The sequence below is a fragment of the Crocodylus siamensis genome, chromosome 8, assembly GCF_052110815.1.
Source record: "Crocodylus siamensis isolate JL-2025a chromosome 8, ASM5211081v1, whole genome shotgun sequence".
NCBI lineage: Eukaryota > Metazoa > Chordata > Crocodylia > Crocodylidae > Crocodylus > Crocodylus siamensis.
Window position 1 is genome coordinate 26,707,249 of NC_143402.1, and position 27,861 is coordinate 26,735,109.

General features: G+C 44.4%; 1 protein-coding gene across 1 annotated transcript in view; it reads left to right on the top strand.

The window, feature by feature from the left end:
* The window catches only part of LOC149858241 (connector enhancer of kinase suppressor of ras 2-like), a 762,411-nt gene that overhangs the window by 310,937 nt on the left and 423,613 nt on the right, over positions 1–27,861 (top strand). Inside the window, exons 5-6 of the mRNA XM_090059075.1 lie at positions 20,226–20,428; positions 25,563–25,650. Of these exons, the coding sequence (XP_089915201.1) occupies positions 20,226–20,428; positions 25,563–25,650 (291 nt within the window). The remainder of the gene's footprint in view (positions 1–20,225; positions 20,429–25,562; positions 25,651–27,861) is intronic.

Here is a 27,861-nt window from a genome sequence, read left to right on the forward strand (position 1 = left end):
ATGGCACAGTGGCTGTAGGACAGGTGGCTGAACACCTGCTGAGTAAATGAAAGATGTGCGTATGAGGTGATGGCAAAATGAGATTTTACAAGCTCCAGTCACAGACTTTTTGCTCAGGCTGCTCATTGTGAAGTTCTATTACCAGGGACTGCAAGACTGATAGGAGGAATGAACTGGGCTCTGTACAGGGGAAATAGGCCAGGGGGTGCTTACATCCAGATGCCAAGTCACATGACCAGAAGCTCCAGATGGACACATGCTGTTTGGAGGCAACACCCTGTGGTGCAGCAGAGCTGAGAGAGTTGCAGTGCCAGGGTAAAAAACTAATGCACATGATCCTGGACCACTGGCAGTTACCTGGTATGCCCTTGTCCCCCAAGCAGTTACATCCCAGTCCTGACGGGGCACAGGAGCACTCAGAATGAGGAGGAAAGGGTGGCTCACTAGTCTGCTGGGCCAGGCTGTTGCTTGGGCAGCTTCTGGTAGCAAAGCCCAGTGGCCCTAGCTTGTCTAATCCCCTGCTAGGAGGCTCAGGAGAGGAGCTCTTCTGCTTCCCATGGCCTCACTCATGGCCTGGGTCCTGCTATAGGGGAGTAGTGCAGCCTTGGTGGTGATAAGCAGCTCCCTGGCTTGGGCAGGCTGCTTGACCTGAGCCCCAGGCATTGGTGAGGATTTCAGATATGTTGTCCTCAAAGAGGGAGACATGACCCTGAGTGCCAAAGGATCAGGGTCCTGTGTGAGAGAGCCAGGAGTCCTTGGCATCTGCTGCATCCCACCCAAACCCAGAAGCCACCTTCTGGCCTGCAGGTGATTTGAGATGGACATTGGGTCTGGGATCACTCAGCTGTCCAGCTCCTCTGGACCCCTCAAATAGGATGCCAGGTCAAAAGCCTCCTACCCCATGCCTCGCTTCCAACATTTTATATTTGTTCAGTACAGACTGTGTGGCATTTCCCTGACCCCAAACCTTGTTCTGGGTTCTGTCTCCCCATTTGCAAATCCATCCCCCACCCCCGAATCCCACTGCCACCAAAGGTTTGCTATTTTAAGTTAATTGGGAGGAAGGACCAAGCTGAGACATGGGCAATGTTCAACTGACTTTCTTTATTAAACAGTTAATGTTTGGCAGCCACAGCATTTTAAATTGAGGCACATCTCTTCCTGGCACTTCATTCCCCTGCATCCCAATGTGTGCCCCTGGAGGGGATGGCAAGAGAGAGGGGAAGGAAACACTCCCTGAGCAGCCTGGGTTGTGGGCAGCAGTGCCCATGACACAGGGCCAGAGGACCCTATGGCTGGAGACCCATGGACCAATGCCGGGACATGGGCATTTGAAGCCCTCCATCCCTACTTATCTGGGGTGGGCTTACAGTCCATGTGGGTGAGGAGCTAGTTGGCTAGGGATTCAAGGATCTGGACAGTTTGCTGCAGGGTGGGTCTGGGCCAAACACACGAGCAGGGTCTCACCCTGTGCTGCATGCTTACATTGCTAGGCCTGGTCTATAGTTGAATTGAGCCTTCCAGTGGTCCAGTTGCCCCCCATAGGGCCTCATGAAAGTGGGAGTAGGCTGGGCCCCTGATGAGAACTTGGGAGCTGATGAGAACACTGATGATGAAATCAGGCACACTGGGAGCATAGCACCTGCCGTCCATCACCCCAGGGAACAGGGAGTTGTGCAAGATGTGGACATTGTCCTAATCAGCAACATAAAAATCAGTGGCCTAGACATGCCGAAGATGCCTGTTCTGTGTGTGTGTGTGTGCATGCGTGTGTACCACACACACACACACACACACACACAGAACCTGGACATCCAGGACATGCACAGAACTCAAGTGTCTGGGATACACCTACAGAACCCAGGTATCCAATACACACACACACACACACACACAGAGCAGGTGCAATGGCGGGGCATGAATGGGATGGTTGGCTAATGGCTTGTGGCCTTGAGGGTGCATGCCATGATAAGCTTCTGCTGCATCAGCTCCAAGTGGCAATCTGTGATGTCCCTGCCAGCTAATTAGGGGTGGGTTGGCTGTTTGGCTCCAATTGAGAGTATTTGGCAGCCAGGGAGCCTGTGAGGCATGCTGGGAGGCATGAGAGAGCCCCCACTAAGCTGGGCTTGGGCTTGGCCCATGTAGGAAGGCTCAAAAGGCCCCCTCCCCCCACTTCCCCCAAGAGCTAACATGTATTCTGCTTGCTCCTGACCTAACTTTGGTTGCTTAGAGTAAATCTCAAAACTTAAAGCACTTCCACCTTTACCTTCTTGTATGCTGTGCTTATCCTCTGTTATTATTGACCTGCTGGTTCAGTTGTGGAAACAGGATCATGTTTTGTTCTCTTATATTATTGCAATTCCATCTGTGAATGAGATTGATTGGTGTACCTGATCAGCTTTTGATCCAGTGGTTTTTATAGCCTGCAAACTTTGTTCCTATTTTTATTTTGCAACAGTAGCAACAAGTTGTTGCAGACTTTTACTGTAATTGGTGCTATAGATTTTTATTTAAACAAGAGAAGGTTGGGAATTTCAAATTTTAAACCTGGAGTGCCTACTGGGGACCTAATAATATTCAAAGAAATGCAGATGAATCATATGCAGGTGGGCTGGACCCAATGATCATGCGAGGTCCCTTTCAGCCCCTTACAATTTATGAATCTAGGAGCTATATACTGATAGCCTTATATGGAGGCCTTTTAATTAGCGCAGGGCAGTTGGGGGCAGCAGGGATCAGCCCCCCACACCTGGCACCCACATGGCAGCTGCCCTATGGCACAGGTACAGTGTGGTTAGGCAGGGTGCTGCACGCTGTCTGGGAGCTGGGGCCTCTCAGGCTGAATGGTGCTGGGCTCCAGGTAACTGCTGGAACTGCCCCAGCTCCCACACAACATACAGTGCCATGCTGAGGCACGCTGCACCTGCGCAATGTGACAGCTGCTGTGAGAGTGCCAGGTGAGAGTGGAACCAATGGGGCTGGGCAGGTCAGCCACGGGGGCTTCTCCCATGGCTCCTCTGGATGTGCCTGCCTCTCCCTGGGTGAGGGGAACCATGGGAAAAGCCTCCATGGCTGTCCTACCTGGCCCCATCCTCCAACCAGCCCCAGCCCCAGTCCCAGCCTCAGACTCCTGGCACTTAAAGCCCCACACTCACTGGATGCAGAAGCACTGATTGGAGCCTCTGAGGGCTTGTGGTAGAGCACCCCCATGCAGTGCGGGGCAGTTGGGGTTAGTGGGGATAGACCCCCTCTTGCTTGGCACCCGCGTGGCAGCTGTCACATCACACAGGTACAGCATGGCTCAGCAAGGTGCTGCACACTGTCCAGGAGCAGGAGCAGCTCCAGCAGTCACTTGGAGCCCAGCAGCACTCAGCTTCAGTGGCCCCTGCTCCCAGACAGCGCTCAGTGCCCTGCCAAGCCACACTGCACCCACACCATGGGGCAGCTTCTGCATGGGTGCCAGGTGGGGGGGGCAGGCAATCCCCGCTGGCCCCCACTGCCCTGCACTGCATGGAGGTGTTCTGTCATGAGCATCCAGAGGCCCCAGTTGCCACTGCTGCAGCCGCTGAGTATGGGGCTTTAAAAAAAAAGGTCCTGGACAGCGTGCCGAGTGCCGGGAGGACTGGTGCTGCTGCTAGCCCCAGCCAGCAGCCACAGCCTGCTGTCATCCACTGAATCTGAGGAAGTGTGTTACAGCTCACAAAAGCTTGTCTCTCTCTCACACACACATACACGTTAGTCTATACAGTACATGCACACACATAGGTTAGTCTACACACACACATTAGTCTATAAAGCGCAAATCTACCTTGCCTTGTACATTTAGATTTGCCATATCAATTTGTTCTTTTGCTATTACAGCACAGGTTTAGTGACATGCACTTAATAAATTAGGCAGCAGGGCTTTGGTGTATTTTAACAATGTGATCCCAATGTAAGATCAAAATATATTGTCAGGAGCCTGAGTAACAGGCAGACAGACAAGCCTCAGCTGGCCCTTAGCCTGGGCAGGACAGGCCCCTGACTACCTGAGTACCCTCAGCTGGTCCCTGTTCAAGTGCTTGGGTGTGGCTACTGTATGTAAGCTGTGGCTTTTCCTGTGTTTTGCAGGCACGTAATGAGAAAGGTAGTCTTTCTTTCTAGCCTCAATGTTCCTAAAGTTTGGTTCTTGATTCATTGCTTCTAGGCCTATCCCTAGGTCTTGATTTCTAGCCCTAATTTCTGGATATGAGTTTTCCATCTGGCTCATGGTCCTAATTTGCCTAATTTGTTTCCTGTTGCCCGTCTAACTTCTAGGTTCCAGTTGTTGCCTATACCTTTACCAAGCCTTAACCCCACAGCCCTGATCCCTGATTGGTCCTCAGGCCTGCGTTCCTGCCTAATCCCTAGTATTTGGACTCCCAATATTATGACCCTCAGCTCTTGGACTTCCAGGCTTGTGCCTTGACCCCTGATTTTTGCATGTCCAGGTTGTGCCTTAAAGTCACACTTTAGGGCAGATACCTTTCCAGGTGCGTTAGTGAATGTAGGTACCTAAGTGTACTCCTATTCCATTCTACTTAAATCCCTGAATACCAGTTAATACAAAAAGTGGGTGGGTCCTCTCCTTGCTCCTTTTTGGGGGGATTCTGTCTAAAAGGTATGATGGTGATGGGTTACAAAAGTAGGTGCATTTGTGGCTTTTCAAAGACTTGAACAAGGTACAATAGAATTGCTAATGGCTCTGCAGAGCTGTAATGTTTGAAGCCTCCCCAGTACCTTTAAACAGTTCCAAGCAGTGAGCAAACAGATATTCAGACCCAAATAAGTGGTTTAGAAAGTGCTGAGATACTTCAAGAATGATCAACCCCTTACTGTGGATGGAGAGCACTGTCATTGCATGCTGTCATGGTATTTCAAAGTGCTCTGGTTGTAGATCAGGAGGGTGTGGGCAAAAGAATATATAACTGGCTGGCTCTGCAGTGCTCCAAACTGCAGCAGCCATAGAAACTAGAGTTCATTCAATACTTTACAGGAACAGTGGGATAAAGAATTTAAATTGGGCTACATTTTATTTGTATTTTAAATTGGGTTATATTTTATGTAAATAGTCCATTCTAGAGTCACATGCTGAGTCTGGGGGCCTTGTGCTGAGTCCTACCTAACTTGCAGCCCTGCAGCTGCAAATGGTCCCAGAATTGGCCCACCAGGTCTGACCTGGCACATGGTCCTAGAGCCAAAATGCAGTTGTGGGCTTGGCATGCCAGTTAAACCTGGTACACAATACCAGAGCCACTGTGCAAGGTCAGATTACATTGCTGTGGTGGACTGTGAATGCTCGAAGCATCTTAATGTATGTTACTGGGTCATGATGCCATTGAGGGTAGACATTCAGGCTTTCTGGAAACTTCAGGCCCTTTAGTCATGCCCACTAGTCATGAAGATTACTCAACACAGGCCAAGGTCTGGGGTCTATACTGGCTCTGGCTGTGACCAATTCTGCATGATGGCCCAATTTGGTATGTGGGTGAGAGGTGGTCTCCCCAAAGGTCCATAAATTTGGCATCTAGAGGGAACAATGTTGGCATTAATTGCCATGGTAATTAATGCTGCCACTGCACCGTCCCCCCTCCTATGCCAAATTTATCACTTGAGGATTCCTTTTCCTTGTATATAATGTGTACCCCAATTTTATCTAGCTTGTTGGGGAGGAGACGCGCGTTACATATGAGAAAATATTCTTGAAACCATAATTCTGGAGTGCTGGGCTGAACTAGTTATGCCAGTTATTTCTGTTATGTCTTTGTGCCTCTGTTGCTCACATTAAAATAATAGATGGGGGAAATGATACTTTACTGCATTACTCATTTGCTTTGAAAAGAAATTCATTAATGTTTGTAAAGTGCTTGGATACTACAATGACTCAGACAATAGAAGTACCTAATAGAAAAATATTACTGATGAACAATTTTATAGTAAATATCTTTCTTGATGGTTTTGTTCTTCTTAAATTTTAATCTTGTGCTATATATCTTCCTCTGCATTCTGTCAGGCCTCTGTTTTTTCTCTTACAAGAGAATGTGCCACCATTTTTCCTAAACAGTGGGAGGTCACTTCATTCTTCACATAACCGTTGTAACAAAACAATAATTCAGAACCCCTCATGGAACGGTATGGAAATTAAGAGACTTTAAATACTTCTAAAATTATGGTTTGAAATTATTTTGAAGAGTCTTGCAAGTAACATTTTGGTGATTCTTGAAGTACAAATGTGAAATGTATACTTTTTTAAATGTTTGGCTAGAGGTACTGTTTTAAATACCATGAACTTTATCATGGTAGATATTTGATGTTTAGTAAGGGATATACAGTATCCCTTAACTTCATCAATCAACTCTACTGTGCTGCCATTTTATTTTTCTGGCAGTTATCTCAGAGTATAGTGTAAACCATAAACAAACAAGGTTCTTTGAGTAAATTTGATATTTTTTATTAGACCAACTAAATAGTTGGAAAAATTGTTTTTTGCAAGCTTTTGGACACAAACACCCTTCTTCAGGAATAGCGAGAGTCTGCTGCTGTTTTGTGTTCTCATGGATGGAATAGAAGCCAATATACAAAACTCAGGTCTGTGAGAATGCAAATGCATGGCAGTGAGGATCAGAGGCCATGGGAGAAAATAGGTATGAGACAGGTAGATGGGGGGAAGAGGGAATGTTGACCTGGAGATAGGATTTAGCTGGTAAAATGTAGAGAGATTACCTAGGGTTATAGGATGGCAGGCAGGTAATAATGTGTCATAAATCCAACATTTATATGTAGTCCATGATTTTTTGTATCCAGTAGATTTATGAAGTGAAATTCATAGGCTCATCTACAAAAGGTGTTTTGTAAATTCCCTTTGAGGTTTAGAACTGAGAGACTGGAAAGAGAGTGGTTGTCTTGTAAGTGTGCACGCATGGGTAATTGGGTATTCTTATCTGTAATAGATTTTCAGTGTGCGTTCATTCTGGTACGCAGTTGTTGTTTGGTATCCTCTACATATTTTCCATCAGGGCATTTAGTGCACTGGATAAGATCTATTACATTTCTGGAGGTTCATAGGTTCATAGTTTGTAGGGTTGGAAGGGACCTGAGTAGATCATTGAGTCCGACCCCCTGCCATGGCTGGAAAAAGTACTGGGGTCAAACGACCCCAGCAAGGTGTTCATCCAGCCTCCTCTTAAAGACCCCCAGAGTAGGAGCCAGCACCACTTCACTTGGAAGTTGGTTCCAGATCCTAGCCGCCCTGACAGTGAAGTAGCGCCTCCTGATATCTAACCTAAATCTACCCTCTGCTAGCTTGTGACCGTTATTCCTGGTCACTACTGGTAGTGCACAGGGGAACAGGGACTTCCCCAATGCCTGCTGGTCCCCTCTGACAAGTTTGTAACAGACCACTAGATCCTCCCTTAGCCTTCCCTTGTAGAGGCTGAAAAGGTTCAGGTCCCTGAGCCTGTCCTCATAGGGCCTGCTCTGCTGCACCCTGATCATGCAAGTGGCCCTCCTCTGGACCCTCTCCATGTTGTCCACATCCCTCTTGAGGTGCGGTGCCCAGAACTTGATGCAGTATTCCAACTGCGGCCTGACCAGTGTTTCACAGAGGGGGAGTATCACCTCCTTGAACCTGCTTGAGATGCATCTGTGGATGCATGACAAGGTACGGTTGGCCTTCCTGACCGCGTCCCCACACTATTGACCCATGTTCATCTTGGCATCAATGATGACTCCAAGAACCTTTTCTGCTTCTGCACTGACAAGAAGGGAGTTCCTCAGCCTGTAGGTATGGTGCTGGTTCTTCCTCCCTAGGTGCATCACCTTGCACTTGTCAGTGTTGAATCCCATCCTATTCTCATCCTCCCACCCCTGTAGCCTGTCTAGGTCTGATTGCAGCCTATTCCTCCCTTCTAGCATGCCCCCATCCCCCCACATCTTAGTGTCATCAGCAAATTCTCCTTAGCTCATTGAAGTCCACTGTCCTGAAATCTAGGGCTGCTGCCTTGCTGCAGGCCTTTGCCACCTTGTGCTGGATGGTGAATTCCAGCAGGCAATGATCACTGTTGCCCAGGTGGTCGAGCACCTGCAGCCCCCTCACCGGGTCATTGTCCGTGGCCAGCACCAGGTCCAAAAAGATGTCTCCCCTGATGGGACTGTGCACCTCCTGGTTGGATGGAGGTCCTGCATTTTGGCTAGGAACCTATGTGAGCAGTTAGACCTGGCTGACTGCTCTTCCCGTCAGATGTCTGGAAAGTTCAGGTCACCCATGATGACCATGTCCTTTGACCTAACTACCTCCGTGAGCTGACTTAAGAATTCCTGGTCTAGCTGTTCGCCTTGGTTGGGTGGTCTGTAGTAGACCCCCACCATTAAGTCTCTTTCTCCTCGACTGCCTTGTATCCTCACCCAGAGCACTTCAGTGTGCCCGTCCTCTGACCCTGTGCTACTTGATGAGGATGTCATAGAATCAAAGAAGTAGGGTCAGAAGGGACCTTGTAGATATTCAATTCTGATCCCCTGCCTGGGCAGGAGAAAAAACTGGGCTCAAATGATCCCAGCTAGGTAGGCCTCAAGCCTCCTCTTAAAGAGCCCCAGGGTAGGAGCCAGCACCACTTCCCTTGGAAGCTGGTTCCAGATCCTAGCCACCTTAACTGTGAAGTAGTTCTTATGGATGTCTAATCTAAACCTACTCTTCAACAACTTGTGGCCATTATTCCTTGTTATGCCACGGGGCGCTAGGATAAACACGGTCTCGCCCAAACCCTTCTGGTCCCCCCTAGTGAGTTTATAGACTGTCACCAGGTCCCCCCTCAGCCTTCACTTGTGAAGGCTGAACAGGTTCAGGTCCTGCAGTCTCTCATTGTAGGGTATGCTGTGTTGTCCCCGGATCATGTGGGTGGCCCTCCTCTGGACCCTCTCAGTGTTGTCCATTTCCCTCCTGAAGTGGTGCACACAGAACTGGACACAGTACTCCAGCTGTGGCCTGACCAGTGTTGCATAGAGGGGGAGGATCACCTCCTTGGCCGTATTTGAGATGCACCTGTGAATTCACGACAAGGTCCGGTTAGCCCTGCCAACCGTGATCTCGCATTGTCGGCCTATGTTCATCTTGGAGTCAGTAATGACTCCAAGATCCCTTTCTGCCTCCGTGCTCTCAAGAAGGGAGTTTCCCATCTTATAAGTGTGCTGCTGGTTACTACTGCCCAAGTGCAGCACCCTGCACTTGTCAGTATTGAAGCGCATCCTGTTTTTGCTAGCCCACCCCTGTAACGAATCCAAGTTTTGCTGCAGTCTTTCCTTCCCTACTAGTGTGCTCACCTCACCCCAAATTTTGGTATCATCAGCAAATTTAAACAGGGTGCTTTTCACCCCATCGTCCAAATCGCTGATAAAAAAATTGAACAGTGCAGGCTCAAGGACCGAGCCCTGGGGGACTCCGCTGCCCACTTCTCCCCAGGTCGAATATGACCCATCCACCACCACCCTCTGAGTGCAACCCTTCAGCCAATCTGCAATCCATCTGACTCTGTAGGCATCAGTACCACAGTTGCCCAATATTTTAATGAGGATGGGGTGGGAGATGGTGTCGAAGGCCTTGCTGAAGTCCAGAAAGACTACATCCATGGCAACACCTGCATCCAATGCTTTTGTGACCTGATCATAAAAGGCAATCAGGTTGGTCTGACATGACCTGCCCCTAATGAAACCGTGCTGGTTGCCCTTGAGCATCATCTCTGAGGCCGGCCCATCGCAGATGTGCTCCATGATGATCTTCTCAAACAGTTTCCCTAGGATTGAGGTAAGACTGATGGGCCTATAGTTGCCCGGGTCCTCCCTCCTCCCTTTTTTAACGATGGGGATCATCTTGGCTATCTTCCAATCATCTGACACCTGGCCCAAGCACCATGAACACTCGTAAAGCCATGCCAAGGGCCCTGCAATAACCCCTACTAGCTTCCTCAACACCCTGGGGTGGAGAGCATCTGGACCTGCTGATCTGAACATGTCCAGCCACTCCAAAAGCTCTCTAACCCAGTCCTCCCCAACCTGAGATCTGGAGGCATTCCCCTCGAGTCCGTCTTGCATCACAGTGGGGAAGTCCTGGTCCCTGCCCAAGAAAATGGAGGTGAAGAATTGGTTAAAGAGGTCTGCTTTCTCCTCTGGTGCAATCACCAGATTGCCCAGAGGATCTTGCAGGGGCCCCACATTTCCTGGTGCTTTCTTCATCCTCCATATATATATGTGTTGGTGTAAGATCCAGGCATGGTGATGGTTCTGGTGTGGGGTGTAGTTATTGTGGAAGTGGTTGAGATATGTTGGCAGGTTTTACATTTCTTATCTTGGCATGGTCTGGATCCATTGAGGTGGTTTGGGCCATAGGAAGTTTGCTTCTGGTAGTGAGATTTGTGAGGTTCAGTGCTTGTTTGAAGGCTAGGATGTTCTGGGAACAGCTCTTTAAGAATTGGGTCTTCTTCTAGTATGGGTTGCAGTTATTTGAGGGTTTTATGTATAGGTTCCAGGGAGGGATGGTATGTCATAATTAATGGTGTGCAATTTGTGGGAATTTTCTTTTTGTACTGTAGAAATTCTTCATGTGGTATCTGGGTGGTTCTTTCAAAAGTGTGATTTATCTCTCTGGAGGAATGTCCCTGTTGGGTGAAAGCTCTTTTGAGATTTGCAAAGTGATGACCATGGGTGTTCTCCTCAGTGCCAGTTAAGTGGTATCGGAGAGCTTGGCTGTATATTATAGCTTTCTTGGTGAGTTTAAGGTGATTGCTGGTTCTGTGCAGTTATGCATGTTGGTCTCTGGGTTTGTTGTATATGGTGGTTTGTATTTTACCATTTTGTATATTGATCCTAGTGTCTAAAAAGGAAATGCTGGTGCTGGAGTATTCAAGAGACAGTCTGATAGAGGGATGATGGTTATTGAATTTATGATGGAAATCAATCAGATTGCAGGTTTTCAGTCTAAATGATGAAAATGTCATTGATATATCATAAGTATAGCATAGGTTTGATAGTGCAGTTCTTGAGGAATTCTTCTTCCAGGTGGCCCATAAAATGTTTGGCATCATGAACACCTCATGCCTCCTGAGGCTGGGGGGGCACCGCAACTGCCCACAGGCAGTGGCAGTGGTGAAAGCATGGTGGTGGCAAGCAGGGACAGCATGCAGGCAGCCACAGTGGTGTCAGCAGTATGGGGGGGGTGAGCACTAATTGGCGACTACCTACAGACACCGTCAGTGGTGTCGGCAGCAAGAGTGGGGGGCGGCAAGCAGCGATTGTCCACAGACACTGCTTGCAGCATCAGCAGCGGCCAATCTCAGGGGGTGCACGTGCACCTGCATGCTCCACCTATGCATTGCCAATGGTTGGCATATTGTGGGGCCATTTTGGTGACCATAGTGGTGCCCATGGTCTGGAGGAAATGTGAGTTATTAAAAATGAAGTTGTGTGTGAGGATGAAGTGTATAAGTTCAGTAATATCTTTAGGTCTGTCCTCTGAGTTGTAATCTTGCTCTTGTAGATATATATAAGGCAGGCTTGGATGCCATCCTGGTGTGGGATGTTGGTATATAAGCTGGTAACATACATGGTGGCTAGGAGGATATTGCTTGGAAGGTAGTTTGTGTTTTTAAGTTTTCCTAGAAAGCCTGTTGCATCTTGGACAAAACTTGCTCTTTGGGTGACAAGAGGTTTTACGATAGATTCAATGATAGACATTCAGGTTGATAGATTCAACCAGATATTTCCCCAGTTAGGGTTCAATGGTTGGATAGTATAGGTCTGCCTGGGTTTCCTTGTTTGGATTTTAGGGAGTAAGTAAAAAGTCCCTCGGTTGAGTAGTGGGGGAATCAAGTTCTGTAGGCTTTCTTGTAGTTTAGATGAAAATGATTTGGTGGTGGTTTTCAGTTTTAAGGTGAAAAGGGGAGTTGGATCTTCTTCTAGTTTTTCATAGTAAGTGGTGTCAGAGAGTTGTCTGTTGGCTTCTTTTATGTAGTCTTCATGGTTAAGGGTAACTGTAGCTCCTCCTTTACTTGCTAGTTTTATTTCTATTTAGTGGTTGGATCTTAGAGATTCTCTCTGAGAAGGAGAGATTGTTATGGTGGCATTTGTTTTTGATTATTTCACTGTTCATTCTTTCCCTGAAGCAATCAATATAGCAGTCAAGGTTTGAATTTATCCACTGTAAGGTATCCAATCTGATTTTTTTTGTTTTTTTGGGAGTTGAGCTTTTCCTTGGTGTTGTCACAGGATGAAGTGTTGTTGAAAGTGGATTCATTTTGGTTGTGGAAGTATTCTTTGGGACAGAGGCATCAGAAAATTTCTTCTAGTACTCCACATTGTAGTATATTATTAGAGTATTTTTCGAGGCAGAAATTAAGGAATTAGAGAAGACATATTTTCCAGCTTTGGTGAGTGTGTGTGTGTGGAGAAAGTGATAATATTTGACAGTTGATTGGTTCTTTCAGTTTCATTGAGTGGAGATTGGAATGTTGTAAGGTATTGGTGGTGTTTCTGTGATGGTTGTTTTGTAGCTGGGAAAGTTTTTCCTGTAGTAATTGGTTCAATTTCATCTCTTTCTATTAGGTGGATGTTATAAAAAAAATCTTTGGTAATCTTTTTGTATACATTGTCTAATGTTTGGGAAGATGTCTGGATTTATTTCTTTTAAGTTGTAGCATCTGTTGATTTCCTTCTTGTGTTGATCTCTTTTGGAGTAGGTTATGTGAACGAGATTATTGTGATTTTTTCTGAAGTTCTGCATGGTTGTGACGCATATTTGGAATTGTGTGGAGGATCTTTCTCTCAACTGGCATGATTTTTTTTTACATCTTTTGGTATATATATCTTCCATTCTTTTTTTTTGTCACCAAGAAATGTCTTTTTAATGTCTCTCTCTATTTCACAATTTAATTCCAGTTTATGTCCTAAGCTTGGCTTGTCATGGTTTATGGACTTACATATTCAAAGCCATAGGCTTTTGAACAGTTGGGAGAAGACCTTACAGAAAACAGAACAAAAGAAAAAGGGAAAAGGAAGATGGAAGGTGAAAGTAGCATACACAGAATGGCATGAAAAGAGACGGGGAACACCTTTGCAACACAATCATGTTGCTACTCCTTTGTGGTCTTGGCAGATCCTATTTAACACCTCTTGCATTCATTCAAATCACTACAGCAAAGATTAGTTTTTCTCTCATTGTGTAGCCTAGGTCACCACCTCTTTTCATCCCTTCACCAGGTTCTCTTCCTTCGTTATATCAAATATAGGCTGTCCATCTTTCTCTTGAAGAATGAAGATGGAGGTCATTATACAGAAAATCTTATAGTGGAGTGAAAGAGTAAAGTAACTGTCAGCAAGATCTGTGCATCTCTGCAATACAATGCAAAGAACAATGCATACAAAATCTTACAGTTTTGAAGAAAACCATAATCCCAAATTATCATGATTACTTTCCCTTCCAGTGGTCCACTTGCTGACATGATGTTTTATTACCACTTGCTATGTGGTTGCTTTTTATTTCCAAAAATTTCTGGGTGATGTTAGCAATGATGAAAATGAATATAGTATCAGTACTAGTTAGAGTAGGCAAGTATTGTGGCAAGCCTATTATCAGGGTGGCTTTAAAGTTTATCTGTAACCTCTCTGGTCCATGTCTAGTTTATGCTGTGTATAGATAATACCAATATGTATTACATGGCTTGTGACTTTGATGAGACTTTTTTATTTGATGTTTGGTGAGGACCTTAAACTAATTCTCCAAATGGAAAGGTAGAGAAGTTTAAAAGAAAATTTACAAGAAACTAGGATCTCTCTAAACTGCACACATATTCTTAGTATCTCTAAGTCTTAGCCATGCAAAGCACCTATGAAAATTAGGCCAGTGCTGTCATGACTTTTTAAAATGAATCATTATTCATTTGAATGGAATGCAAGTCTATATTTCTAAGATACAAACTTAACTGACAATTTATGAAAATCCTGCAGGATTTTAAAGATCCCTTTAGGCCTACCCAGGTCACAGTAATAAAGATTTTCAAAGGATTTTGCAAATCTTGGAATGTCTTCATTTTGTAGCAAATATTTTGAAAGCATACCGGTACCGCTTTGTTTGATATACTGTGTCTTATAATGAAATGAAGGTGTTCAAGATCAAGTACCTACGAGGCTTGCATGTTAGTACCATTCTTGTGGTTTTGTTATATCTGAATCTTTTATTATACAAGAGATATAAGAAGAAAATGCACATATGCTATGTCTTCCTGTGATTTCAGAACCTGCTGCTGAATGCCTTCATTTAAAAATTTTTACTATCCTGTCTTTTGACTTACCAACTATGAAACTATGACTTTTTAAAGAATGGTTTCAAGAAAAACTCAAAATGCATAGGGAAGAACAATGAAATAAGTTAAATAACAACATTTTTTTTTTATTACTGACATTTTTATTACTGACATTTTTCAAAAAGTGGTTGAAAGTAATATAGCCAGAAAAAACGCACATAAGAATAAGATGTGCCTCATGGTTTTGCATTATGACTTGTTATATTAATAGGAAATATTCTGTAGTTTTGTAACTATTATGTTCTATTGTTTTAAGTACCAGATGACCTCTACACATGATGTTGGTGAACTGTAATTTTCATTTTTTACCCTTTGATCAAATTAATAATAATTTAGATCAATATAATACTGGTAATTCAGATCAGACTTTCTAATGTGTCTGACTGATTTTGCCTTATATTTTAATTATTTTCATGGATATTTTACCCATGCTTTCCTGCAGTTTAAAAACTGTCAAATTTAAGCTCCCCATTCACCTGTTGACTAAGAAAGATCTAAAGCAAAACAAGCTTGCTCACTAGATGAAGTTTTCCTAGTCATGCAAGAAATGCCATATTTGGACAGACCAATGGTCTATTTAGCTCAATATTTAGCTCCTGAGGATTGGAAGAAGGCCAGCATTGTGCCCATCTTCAACAAGAGGAAGAGGGAGGACCCAGGCAAGTATAGGCCAGTCAGCCTAACCTCAATCCCAGGGAAAATCCTGGAAAAGCTTATCAAAGAATCTATGTGCAATTCTGAACTACAGCCAGCATGGCTTTGTTGTGGGTAGGTTTTGTCTTACCAATCTCATCTCCTTCTATGACCAGGTCTCTCATCATCTGGACACTATATAACTAGACTTCCAAAAGGCTTTTGATCTAGTATCACATGATATCCTTGTGAAGAAACTGGAACATTATGCTCAGCTGCTTGACAGTTCAGTGGGTGGGAAACTAGCTACACGGTAGGACCCAGAGAGTTCTCATGAATGGATCTGTGCCATCCTGGTGCAAAGTGGCCAGTGGTGTCCCTCAGGGGTCCATGGTTGGACCCGTGATTTTCAACACCTTTATTAATGATTTGGATGAGGAAGTGAAAAGCTCACTGGCCAAGTTCGTGGATGACTCCAAGTTATGGGGCAGTGTGGCCGTGCCAGAAGATAGGTTACAGATACAGATGGACCTCGATGATCTAGAGAGTTGAGCAGACCAGAACCAGATGAAGTTTAATACTTCCAAGTGTAAGGTGCTTCTTCTGGGGGCAAATAACCCTCAACATACATACAGGCTCAGAGGTGACAGCCTAACTTGCACCACAGCCAAAAGGGACCATGGGGTAATGATTGACCAACTTATGAACATGAAGTCACTGCAATGCAATGGCCAGCAGGGAAAATAACATGCTGGCATGCATCTAATGTAAAACTAAGGGAGTGATACTCCCACTGTACTCGACACTGGTGAAAATGCAGCTAGAGTACTGCATTCTGTTCTGGACACTGCACTTCAATAAGGACATGGAAAAACTTGAGAGGGTCCAGAAAAGAGCCACCCGTATGATCAGGGACTTGCAAGGCAAGCCATTCAAGGATAGGCTGAGGGACCTGGGCCTCTGTATCCTAAAGAAGAGAAGAATGAGAGGGGACTTGATAGTGGCTTACCACTATATCAGGGGAGTGTATCAGGAGCTCAGTGAACAGCTGTTCACTAGGCACCCCTGGAGAAGACCAGGACTAATGGATACAAATTCCTGGAAGACCGCTTTAGGCTTAATACCAGGAAAAACTCCTTCAGAGTCAGGGTCTCCAGGCTGTGGAATAAACTCCCTCTAGATGTGGTGCAGTCACCCACCCTGGAGGTTTTCAAGAGAAGACTGGACAGTCACCTTTTTGGGGGCACTTGACCCCAGTTGTCTTCCTGCCTAGAGCAGGGGGGCTGGACCCAATGATTTGTGAGGTCCCTTCCAGCCCTTAACAATCTATGAATATCCTATCTTAAGGGAGGAGCCAAGCAACCAGCAGGTGCTTGATTGCGGTAGCTATTTTAGATCTCTGGCTGCCTATATAAACAAAACAGTTTGCTGCTGGGGGGTCAGATAAGTGGTGGCAAGTAGGAGACAGCCAGGAAAGAAACTGAGGCAGAAACTGGTTGCTCAGGGGAAAAGGAAAAGGCAGTAGGGATAAGACAGTAGCAAAGAAACAGGGGGTTTGGAGGCAGAGAGGAGCTCTGGACAGGTGTTGGAGGTGGCAGTGAGCCAGAAACAGGAGAGGGAGAAATGAGACAGAAGTTAGAGGGGTGAGGAGCAGAGATTGGAGCAGGACCAAACCATAGTAAAGCAAAATCCAACTTAGGGGTCCAAATTACAGTTTTATTACACAGACAACACACTATACATCCCCATGAAGTTACTGGTTCATACACACACACACACACACAAAAGCACTCAATGGCAGCAGGAGAAAGAGACTCAGTAGAAGGGTTGGAGTCCAGGTAGGGAAGAGAAACAGAGTCCAAGTCCTTGGTTGAAGAGGAGGTGGGAGGTGATAGCTATGTATCCAGGCTGGAAAGGGGTCCTTGTCCAGTAGGTGTTGTCCAGAGGGGGGTTGCTGGCAGGGCCTCTGGGTGGATAGGTGGTGTGGCATGGTGCTGGTCCAGATGGAGAGGGTATCCCACTGGGTCTTCACTGCCCCTCTTTATAGGGGCAGACCTTGTGTGACCCTAGTGACAGGTCAGCCCCTGGTGTACTGAGCATGTGTGCTCCATGCAGGAATGTGTAGTTTCGGGTGTCTGTAATGGTGGGGTACAATGGTAGAGTTGCTGGTTCTGCAGGGTCTTTTGTCTTTCAAATTCTGGGTTCTTGTCTCTGTTCCTGGGTGGGGTCTGTGGCTCCTGGATGAATAATGCGAGGTGATGGCCTAGTCGTTACAGGCCATTCAGTAGAGAACTGCTACTATTGTAGTTCAGTCATTCCCAATCACTCTCATTCATCCAGAAACCAATTTGCGTGGGAGGGGTACATGAATCATACAGTTGCAACACAGGGGATGCCCAGGCAGAGGACACAAGATGGAGGCTTGACATACAAAATGGAAACTTGACATGACTTACGCTAACTTACATTTATAGGCCTAAAACAGTAATCACACAATATAAAAGCAGTATAAACATAATAATTATCACTTATAAAACAGTGGGTATATCGATATCAAAATAGCAGGGAACTTACTTGCAAAGAGGGGAGGGAAAAAACTTACTACCTAAAATAAAATGTTAAAGCTTATCCTACATCTTAGCTTACTTATACTTATCTATAGGGAATAGAGAAGGAGAGAAAAAGTCATAAATGGTTGGGGAAGGGGAAGGGAACACATTTTAAAATTAAAAAAAAGAAAAATTGGGTGGTTTGCTACAGTGTAAATCGCCTTTCTTCAGAGAAAGTTGATAGCTTCCCTGTATATGTGGACAGAAGTGACTTATGGACATGTGCAAAGCTAGTCTTTTAGCACAGAGATGGGGAAAGTTTGACTCTGAAAGAAAAACAAACAGATCTGTTTTATAATTAGAATAAGTGGCAAAATCAAACTCCTATTGAAGGAAAAATCATAGCATTCCTTACTAACTAATTGCTTAGAGATCATGAGAATCAAGTTGGCATCATTAATTCATCTTCCTAGTAGAAGAAAAAGTGAAGAAAAGATGGGATAAAACATATGTCCCCTGTATTTCAGCTAGTAAAAATATTAAGTGGCAAGCTGATATCAAAGAAACTATGTTTGTATGAGGAAGTATTTTACAAGTAAAATGCACAAGATGTGTAAAACTACCAAATAGTTCTTGTATAGTATTCACAGTGAGGGGAGTAATGAAAATTGTTATCCATGATCTTTTTCATTTGTTTTGTTTTATTCTTTGGTATTGAATTTTATATTAAATTAATATGTATCCTGTTAAAAACTGTGATGATCTTACCATTGCAATATATCCTTTTTAAAATCAAGACTTGCTAACAAGTAAGCTAACTAGTAAGATAGTTGAATATTTCCTCTTCAGGTAGACATGGGTTCAAATCTTCTATGAGTCAATCTTAGAAAGGAAAGATGGTTTTGTAGATGAGGCCCAGTCCTGTGTTTCATGTGAGGTTGTTCATAATACAGTAACAAAGGCCTAACTAACAAATTTTGTGCCCTAAGCAAAACTACCTTGGGGCAGGGGGTAGAGGAGGCAGTACATGACCTGGAGGCAGGAGGCTATTCGTGTGAAGCACCCCTGGCCCATTGGTGCACAGTTACTCTTGCCATGGCAAAGGCTCTAGGAGGAACTCCATTCTGGCATCCCCTCAGGTCAGCACCCAAAGCTGGTCCCCTGCTCACCTCCACCTAGTGACACATTGTCCATTGTCCTGTTGGTCCAACTCCATGGGTATTCCTCTTTATCTAGTTGTGATCATTAATTAAAATAAATTTTTGTTTTCAGTATTTGGGACATGACAGCTTTTTGTACACAAATCCCTATTCACATGCAAACAATAACATTCTTTTTTGGGGTTTTTTTGCTTTAAACTTTTGTCATCTGTTCAGAGAGCAGAACTGATGCCACACAAATTAGGTCACTGATCATACACTATCAATGATGCATAGTTGAAACTCGCAGCTGAAAATCAATCATTTGTCTGAAATTTGTTCACATAACTGGTTGTTTAAAAAATCATGAATAACAAATATTTTTTCAATAACCTCCTAGCCAAGAAAGACTAAATATAGCAGATTGTATGTAGTGAATGGTTCAAGTAGCTGTATTAGCAGGAGATTTGAACTTCTTCTAGAGACTTCCTGTAGGACAGGACTGTTCAACTTCTAAGCAGTCAGAGGCTGCACACCTTGGTGGCCACACAAATGTTGGACCCAGGCCACACCCGCTCACCACTGCAGCACCACTGCATGAAGCCCTCCCACATAAATGAACACTGTGGCATCATACATGCACAATAGCAGCCCCCACTTCAGCTCCCTCTCTGCACCATGCCTTGGGCTTTCCTAGCATGGGACCAAGAAGCAAAAGCTGAGGAAGGGAGAGCATGGGCAACTGGTGCCTCCTAATTCGGGAGGGGAACTTGCTCCCCAGTGTCCAGTCAGCAACCGGGGGGTCCCCCTGTGGCTGATCATGCCAACCCAGAAGTGGCAGTGCCACGCCACTGACAGTTCTGAACATGCTGCTGGCACTTCCAGGTGGGTGTGATCAGCTGTGGGGGGACCACAGGGATCACTTCTTCTGGTGTTCCCACTCCCCAGCCAGCACTCTCAAGGGTGCACCAGCGCTTTCGCCTGTCCCCCCTGCCCAGGAACGCTGGCTGTCAGGGGGTGCACCAGTACTCGCAGGGGGTGCATGTGCACCCCTGTACGCCCCCTATGTGTCACCACTAAGGGAGAGGGAGCCTGGAGACTTTGGCAGCAGTTGATTTGGGAGAGTGTAAGCAGTAGTCTGAGGTCCACACATTAATGCCTTGTGAGGTTCATGTCATTCATGGGCCACCAGTTGGACAGCCCTACTGTATGATGTTAGGCCTATCAGTTAAGGCCTCTGACCCTCAGTTTCCACCTATTGAAAAAGGGATAATACATCTGCTACTTAACTTGCCTTGCAGAGTTAGTACAAGTTTGGCATCATTCCTGTTGGTTGTTTAAAAAATTCAGTGGGTATTTTTACAAGAACTGTTCCATATTCATGGTTTAGTTGTACCTCTTATTGCTTGCTGATTTTCCTGGACTTCACAACTCAAGGGTTGAGTGAATTAAAGTAAGTGCTCACAATTTAGCACAGAGAGCTCATGGACCGACTGGTTGTTTTAAACATTCATGTGCATTTTTGCTTCTTCTGCTTTCAGAATTATGGTTTGGAGACAGAAAACCTAAGAACACTTTCTCACAAGCTGAATGCCTCAGCCAAAAATCTTCAGAACTTTATAACGGGTAGAAGGAGGAGTGGCCATTATGATGGCAGGGCCTCCAGACGACTGCCAAATGATTTTCTTACCTCTGTGGTTGACCTGATTGGTGCTGCCAAGAACTTGTTAGCCTGGCTGGACAGGTAATTTATAAATTTTTGATTCTTTCCATGGAAAGAGTAATTTTTTTCACTTGTCTGCCTTATCTCTTGCACTTTTTCTCTTGCTTCTAGTATTAAGTGCTAATATTAGAATTCCAGTTAGATGTTTTGCTTTGTAAATTTGTTGTATATTTAAAGACCAGGCTTCATAGACCTTCATAAGCTTCATCTGTTGTATATTTAAAGACCAGGCTTCATAGACCAGGCTTCAGGACCTCAGGGGATGGTGGTGGGATGCTGGAGTTTCCTTTGGTTCACCAGTTTAAAATCTCCCACTGGCGGATGGCAGCCTATATGAAATTAAATATTTTCGCTCTATTCCTAGTGACAAATGTACCTGTCACCTCTGTAGATGGCAATATCATTGGCAATTTCAGAAGGGAGTCTAAGGTTAAATGAACATGGAAATTGAACTTCCTTGTAAACCAGGAAAAAAAGGGACGAGTAGTCACAGGAAGTCAGGGTTAACAAAAATTAAGGCAACAGAATGGGAAGCTTGCAACGTGGCTCTCCAGGCTTCATATCTGTTCATGGATAGTTTTAGTTGATAATTGGTGATACATTTTCTCTTTTATGAATTGTGAATCATTGTACCAAGAAGCTCTGGGCTTGAACTTTTTGTTAAAATATTTACTATATACAAGTTAAGCTTTTCATGGATTCTGAATACTATTGGACATGTAAGTTATACCTCAGAAAGCATCTTGGTAGTAGTAAAACATGCTAAATTATGACCAGATTTGAGCAGTCATACTCTCACAGGCTGCAAATGTGTTATTTCTCATAAGAACAATGGAGTCTGGAGTCTCATAAGAAATATGGGCCTTGGAGATTCCAAGGAAAACATATGTCCAGCAAGTAGTTGTCACTTTCTCAGTAGGAGGTACTCTTCTCCTAGAATGACTGCAGAAGTAAGGCTCTCATGCTCCTTGAGAGCAGTGGTTGTCAACTGGGGGTATGCATACCCCTAGGGCTACTTAAAAGGTCGTAGAGAGTATGCAAAACCGATTTGGCTGATAATGAGGCCAATTAAATGTGGTGTGCATGTGTGCAGCCACAGCGCAGCATGCAGGTGGCCAGCAGTGCAGCCTGGCAGTGTGGAGAGCACCCATGTCTGCCTGATAAGTCTGTTGTGAGGAAAGGGACGTGGTGGGGTGGGGCGCAGATTGAGGCCCCAGCAATGCAGGAGGGAGTGGGTCTAGGGCAGAGGTACAGGCTGCCCAGCCAGAGCTTGGTGCGGGATTGAGCTGCATGCAGGGGTAGGGGGTGGCTTCTGCCACTATGTACACCCCTGCGAGGGCATGGGGGGCATGTGCTCTTAGATCTGCGCACAGGGCAAGGGCAGGCTGCTGCTGCAGGCTGGGGCAGCAAGGTGCTGGATTCTTCCTGACAGGGGACTGGGTCAGGCTGCGCTTGGGGTAGATGGCAGTGATGCTGGGAGTGGGGGGTTGAGGGAGCTATGATAAATTTTGGGGTGGCTGCAGCCCACCCCCCGGTACCCACCCTCCAAGCACCATTGCCACACAGCCCAGCCCAGCCCAGTCCCCTGCCAGAAAGAGCTTGGTGCCACCCCAGCCCACAGCAGCAGCCTACCCCACCTCCTGTGCAGATCTGGGGCCACACACACCTTCCTCCACCCCTTTAAAACAAGAAAAAAATATAAATGGGTACATGAGCTGAAACTTGGAGACAGAAGGGGTTCACTTGTTTAAAAAGTTTGAAAACCCCTCCTCAGGAGTGCTGTTGGTTGTGGTCTTCTGACTGTACCATAAATTGAGGACTTAACTATTTATAAAAGGAAACAAAACTCATGGAAGAGGTGATATATTCTATTAGACCAACTAGATATTTGCAAACACATTATTGTATTTAACTATTTGTAGTTATTTAAAGGTGTCTGTTCCATTTTCCCTAAGAATAAGAAACCTAGATAGCTCTAGTATCCTAACTAAAATCCAACTAACTTCCCACTTCAATATCCTTGTTTAAGTAATTTGTTATTCACTTCACATTCCAAAAGCTTGATGTTCTTTCTGGGAAAAAATGTCTTGACTTCTGTTATGTGATTTGCATTTCTGTAGTAAATGAATGGTCTATCCTCAGCATACAATACACATCCTCACAAGAGCTCTTGAACCCTTCAAAAGAAGGACAAAAGAATGTTATTAAAAAGCAGGTTTTATTTTAGATTTCCTATCAAAATAGAAAGGGATTATAATTGATCTGGTTAAGTCTAATTTAATCAAAGTTACATTACCAGTCCAAACTTCCTGTTTTAAAAGCTGTTTATATTATAGAAAGACCTGTGTAAATCTTCTGAGACCCATCTTGAATATACTGCTATTCATTTTGGAGAAATGGTGGTAATTGAATAGTTTAAAATCATCATCTTGATAACATAGAAGAGAGAATATTACATAACAAGACTCCATACTTTCCTCTTATTTTTGCTTTCCTTCCTCATTTCTATGATAGAATTTTGAAACACGAAGGAGGTTTTTTCCCCCTTTGTGCGCTGAAATGGTACTTACTTGGGTATTGGTGCACAGTTTGAACCCCATGTAGCTATGCTTGCTATGAGCTCACTAAACATGTTCAGGAAGCTGCCTTCTGACTACATAGATGTCCAGGTAGAAAAGAATTTGCTGGGTGTGCATATAATCCTGGGTAGTTCCTGAATCTTTAGTTCCATAAAAAAGCATAAATAGAGGGTGTTTGACACTGGAGATGGCAGCTATCTGTCTTTATAACTCGAAACCCTACAGTCGGGGTGCTCAACCTCTGGCCTGTGGGTCAGATCCAGCCCACAATGCCATGGTACCTGGCCTTTGGGGTTTCCCCTGGGTCTGGAAATTTGGTGGTGGGAGAGCAATGACATCATTCCCCTGCTGCCAAATCTCTGGATGCATGGGGAGCCCTAGGCCCTGTACACTGGAAATGGTGCCTGATCTCAGCATACAGGGCTGGGTGGGGGTAATACCAGGCCCTAGGGCCCCATCTTATGTAGGGGGCTGGAGGGAGTCCTGCCTCCCCCAGAACCAAATTCTGGCATGAGGGGGATGGAAAGAGACCTCTGGGACCCAATCCTGACATGCAGAGGGGTAAGTGGGGGCAGTGCTGTGCCCTAGGGCCTGATCTGGGCCACAGATGGCCCTATCCAGCCCACAAACAGGCTCCTTGCAATTCATCTGGCTGGGGAGGCCAAAAGGTTGAATACCACGAGCTTAGAGGCTAAAGGGCCCTTGTCAAAGGAGTGAGAGATCTGGCCCCCCTCACCCAGAGGGGTTTTGCGCTTTGCTTCCCCAAAGTGTTCTAATCATTAGACTATTGGCTTAGCATTACTCAAAACACTACCCAGCATTTTTTTTAAAACTGGCCCACTAGCCAGCCAGGGAAGACATAAAGACAAGAAGAGAACCCAATGGAGAGAGTATGTGAGAGTCAGTACTATAGTTTCTGTTTTAGAAGAAGAGAGGAGCCCCTGGGCTTTAACTTCAGTCCCTGCTCCTGGTGGGGTAGAAACTATGGTAGTGATGTTTGTTTGTCTGTTTTATCCAATGCATATTCTGAACAAAGTACAAAGGTCTTGGCATCAAGAGAAGGGGTAGAAAGCTCTCTGGACAATGCCTAGTTCATGCTGGGAAGTTGGAGGCACTGATTCAAAACCCCTTGGGGCATAGGAGACCGTAATCCACGTCTTCCATTCTCTTGCCAAGTACCTTTTAAATTATTGGGCCTTAAAGTGGAAGGCCCACCTTCTTCTTCCTCCAGAATCAAACACTTTTACTTGTATTTTTAGCAACTAAAGATTTGGGATTTACCCTGCATTGTGTGTGCGCCCAGGTAATTCCATTCCACACAGATGCCTAAGAGGAAGTGACCTGGATACTGGGCTTCCTTCTCTGTTTTACTTCAAGAAGGTATACATGTCCTTGGAAACTGTGCATAAGTGCCAAAAACTGCAGTTACACAATGATATAAATGCTAGTTAGGCACATAGAAGTTAAATAGGCTTTGGCCTTAACTGTTTTGAGTTAATCAGTACTACATGTTCTCACAGACACTAAATCAAAGGGCCAAATTTTCCACATAGAGTAGAACTATAGTACAGTTGGGAAAAAGATGCATTTTTATTGCTACGTCTTTCATGATGACAGTGATGTATCTTTATATTTTGTGTTTCTCTTTCTGGAGAAACTTTGCATGTGTTAATCTATTGGCTCACTAGCCAGTATATGAGTTTTCCATTAATTAGAAAAAACATAAATTTATATTTTTAAAAATTACTGGTTCACATATGGCAAGCAGTTGGCCTGTTTGTATTCTGAGATTCCAGATGGAAATGAATGTCCAAGCATCATGAAAATGTAGATATGACTAGAAGTCCAAAAATTGTTCTTAATATTTCTTTTGGACTAAATTTTCAGAGTTGTTGAGTATTCAATCCAGCTCAAGTCTGTGGCAGTTGGGGTGTTTATCTTTTCTGAAAATCATTCATTAGGGCTAAAAGAGCTCAAGGCTAAATTTTCCATCATTCAGTTTGCACAATTAGGGCTAGATTTTCAGAATAGCTGTGCATCAAAATAGATTCATCCTTTTGCATTTGACATTAAACTTAATCTTAATATAAATACACCCTCCCAATACTCCCTAAAAATAAATTCAGTACAAAGTAACACATTGACACATATTTCAAATTGTAATTATCCAAGTAAACACTACAACAGTTATTATATGATGTTATTATATGTTTTATCATATAGTACCCAGGGCTTTTAATGAGCACATTTATGCATACTATTTATTTCAGAAGAAACTCTTAAAAAGGGTGGAGGGATGGTAGAAAGAACCAATCATAAATTTTCAGGTGCTATGTGAGTGGAAGATCATTATTCTTTTGACCATTACGCTCTTCTTTGATATGATGTAAGTCATCCATATTTTTGTGCCTGTTCTAAAATTTCCAAAATCGGTGAGGATAGCCATTCTTGAAGTTGTAACCAGGATATTCTGTGTATTTTACCAGTGTATTTTTAAATTACACATATTAGGAACTGGAACAACTTTGTGGCAAATTGATACTGTTTCCTATAAAGCTGTTGTCTATCTTTGGCAGGTCTCCATTTGTCAGTGTAACAGAATATTCATTGCTAAAAAACAACATTGTTCAACTGTGCCTGGAATTAACAACCATTGTGCAGCAGGTAAGAATTGGTTTATCTTGTACTATTGCTGAATCACCTTCATATTGCTGAAGAAATGGTAGGGTATGACCAACCTCCCCCCCCCAAAAAAATCAAACAAAAACTGTCTGCATTTAGGAAATTTCCTAAACAATACATGGGAATTTTCAATCTATAATTTCAACTCTTTGCTGGGGGCACTGGGAAAGATTTTGTGCTTCAGTGATCCAAATAGGGTCTCTCACTCTGGGGTCAAAGGATATGGAGTATAGGAGCAGCTCCTCGGGTTGGGTTTTGAGCCACTAGACCAATAACCTGTCATCATGAAATAATTCAGGTACAGAAGTGCAGGGAAACTATTCTAGTGAACAGCAAATCTGGTACTATTGATTTATTGACTAGGTTACAGTTAACACAGTAGAAGGAGTCCATAAGACTTTCTAGTGTTCCTTCTTAGAGCTATTGTTGGATTAGAAATCAACAGAGGGTTGTGAGGTGGGAAATTTGCCTTTCTAGCCAGTAAGAGTGAGCATATAGTAATAAACCTGACTAGAGCCTCCAGCATCTATCATGTGGACATTGTAGCCACTCTGCATAGATACCAGAGCTAATTAACTGAATAACCTCTACAGATACAACGTATCATAAAACGAATTAAAACAGTTTATTGGAATGTAGAGACCAGAAAATCTAATATTAACCATGGAACTTGTGTTAACTAAGTTACTATACCGAATACTATGACTTCTTATACCCAATACTACTATTTGAACTACGCTAACAAGACACACATGGGACAACAAGGGGAAGATGGGTGACAATTACCACAGGAACTGGAGGCCAATACAACCAGAGGGAAATGGGGTGATTTTGGAATCTAGCTCCAGCAGTTTCCTGTCAGAACATCAGGTCAATTCCAAAGGCCAAGTCACAGCCAGGCTAATCTGGTACAAGATGAGGAACGGTGCTTCCTGCGGCATCAGGAAGTAGAGGTGGGGACAGAGTTCTTCAGGTCACTCTTGACCTTACTCTCTCAGTCTTCTCATGCTCCTCACTACCTTGACATATTTCTCTAGTTTTCATACATGTTCACCCTTGCACTCAATCACTCTCTCTTCAATACTCTTTTCAGTTAACCCAAGACACACACATGCACCCCACATCCAGGCAAAACCTTTATTCTCTCATACACCTATTCAACAACCCCATACAACAACAACAAAAGAACCCCTCAAGAAAATGATTTATATCCTTTTTCCGCATGACACTAGTTACAGCAACCCCCTCCTGCAAATGGCACACCCTTTCTCACATGGTACTCTCCCTCTGGTACTTTTCCACTTATAAGCAAAGGCTGCAGGGGTACAAGAGGTCAAGACACATTATGCCTTACACTGTGTAGAAAACATATTAAATGTAGCTTCTAAATGATACCAGAGCGAGGCCACATTAGAAATGCTTTACAGATTCTATGAGTTTGACGCACACCAACAAACAAATGTGATATAAAATCTAGTTAAATTTTCATAACACTATTATTATCATAGTGCCTGTGTGTAAGTAGGCTGGCCACAGCTGGAGCTAGTCTGAGATATACCCAGGGCAACCAATTCCACCTCACAACCTGATGGATTGCTAGAGCCAAGAGTGGAATGTTCATTGTTTTGTGCTTCACAAGCCTACAGTTATCTGCAAGCAGTATTTGTCTGCCTTCAGGTTTTATCTCCTTGCCTCTCTCCTGCATCCTGCTTCAACCTGGTTCCCTAGTTCCTGTATCCTTCCTGGTTCCTACCACAGCCTTTTCTAGCTGCTGCTTTGGTCCTGTCCAGCTACTCTGTCTCAATGACACTACAAGTGACCTTTACCATTCATGGGGGATACGTTCTTGAGATCCCCGCAAGTGGCAAAATCCACAAATACAGCACTGCATTCATGAATGTCATGAACACAGTGCCCCTGGCAGCTGAGGGGGTGGGGAGGCATGGCTGCACTGGCAGCAGTGGGAGTCCAGCAGTGGCGGTGGTGGGAGCCTGGTGGTGGCAGCAGGAGCCCAGTGGTGGCAAGCACAGAGCTCCCGAGGAGAGTCTGTCAGTGTATTTAAGATGTGGGTTCGGCATTTGCGAATATTTGAAACCGTGAATGCCAAACCCGCAAGTAGTGAGGCTTTCCTGTATAGCTCTTTGTTCAGTTTGCCAGTCCAAACTTTTGAATGATAATCTGCAAACTTGATAC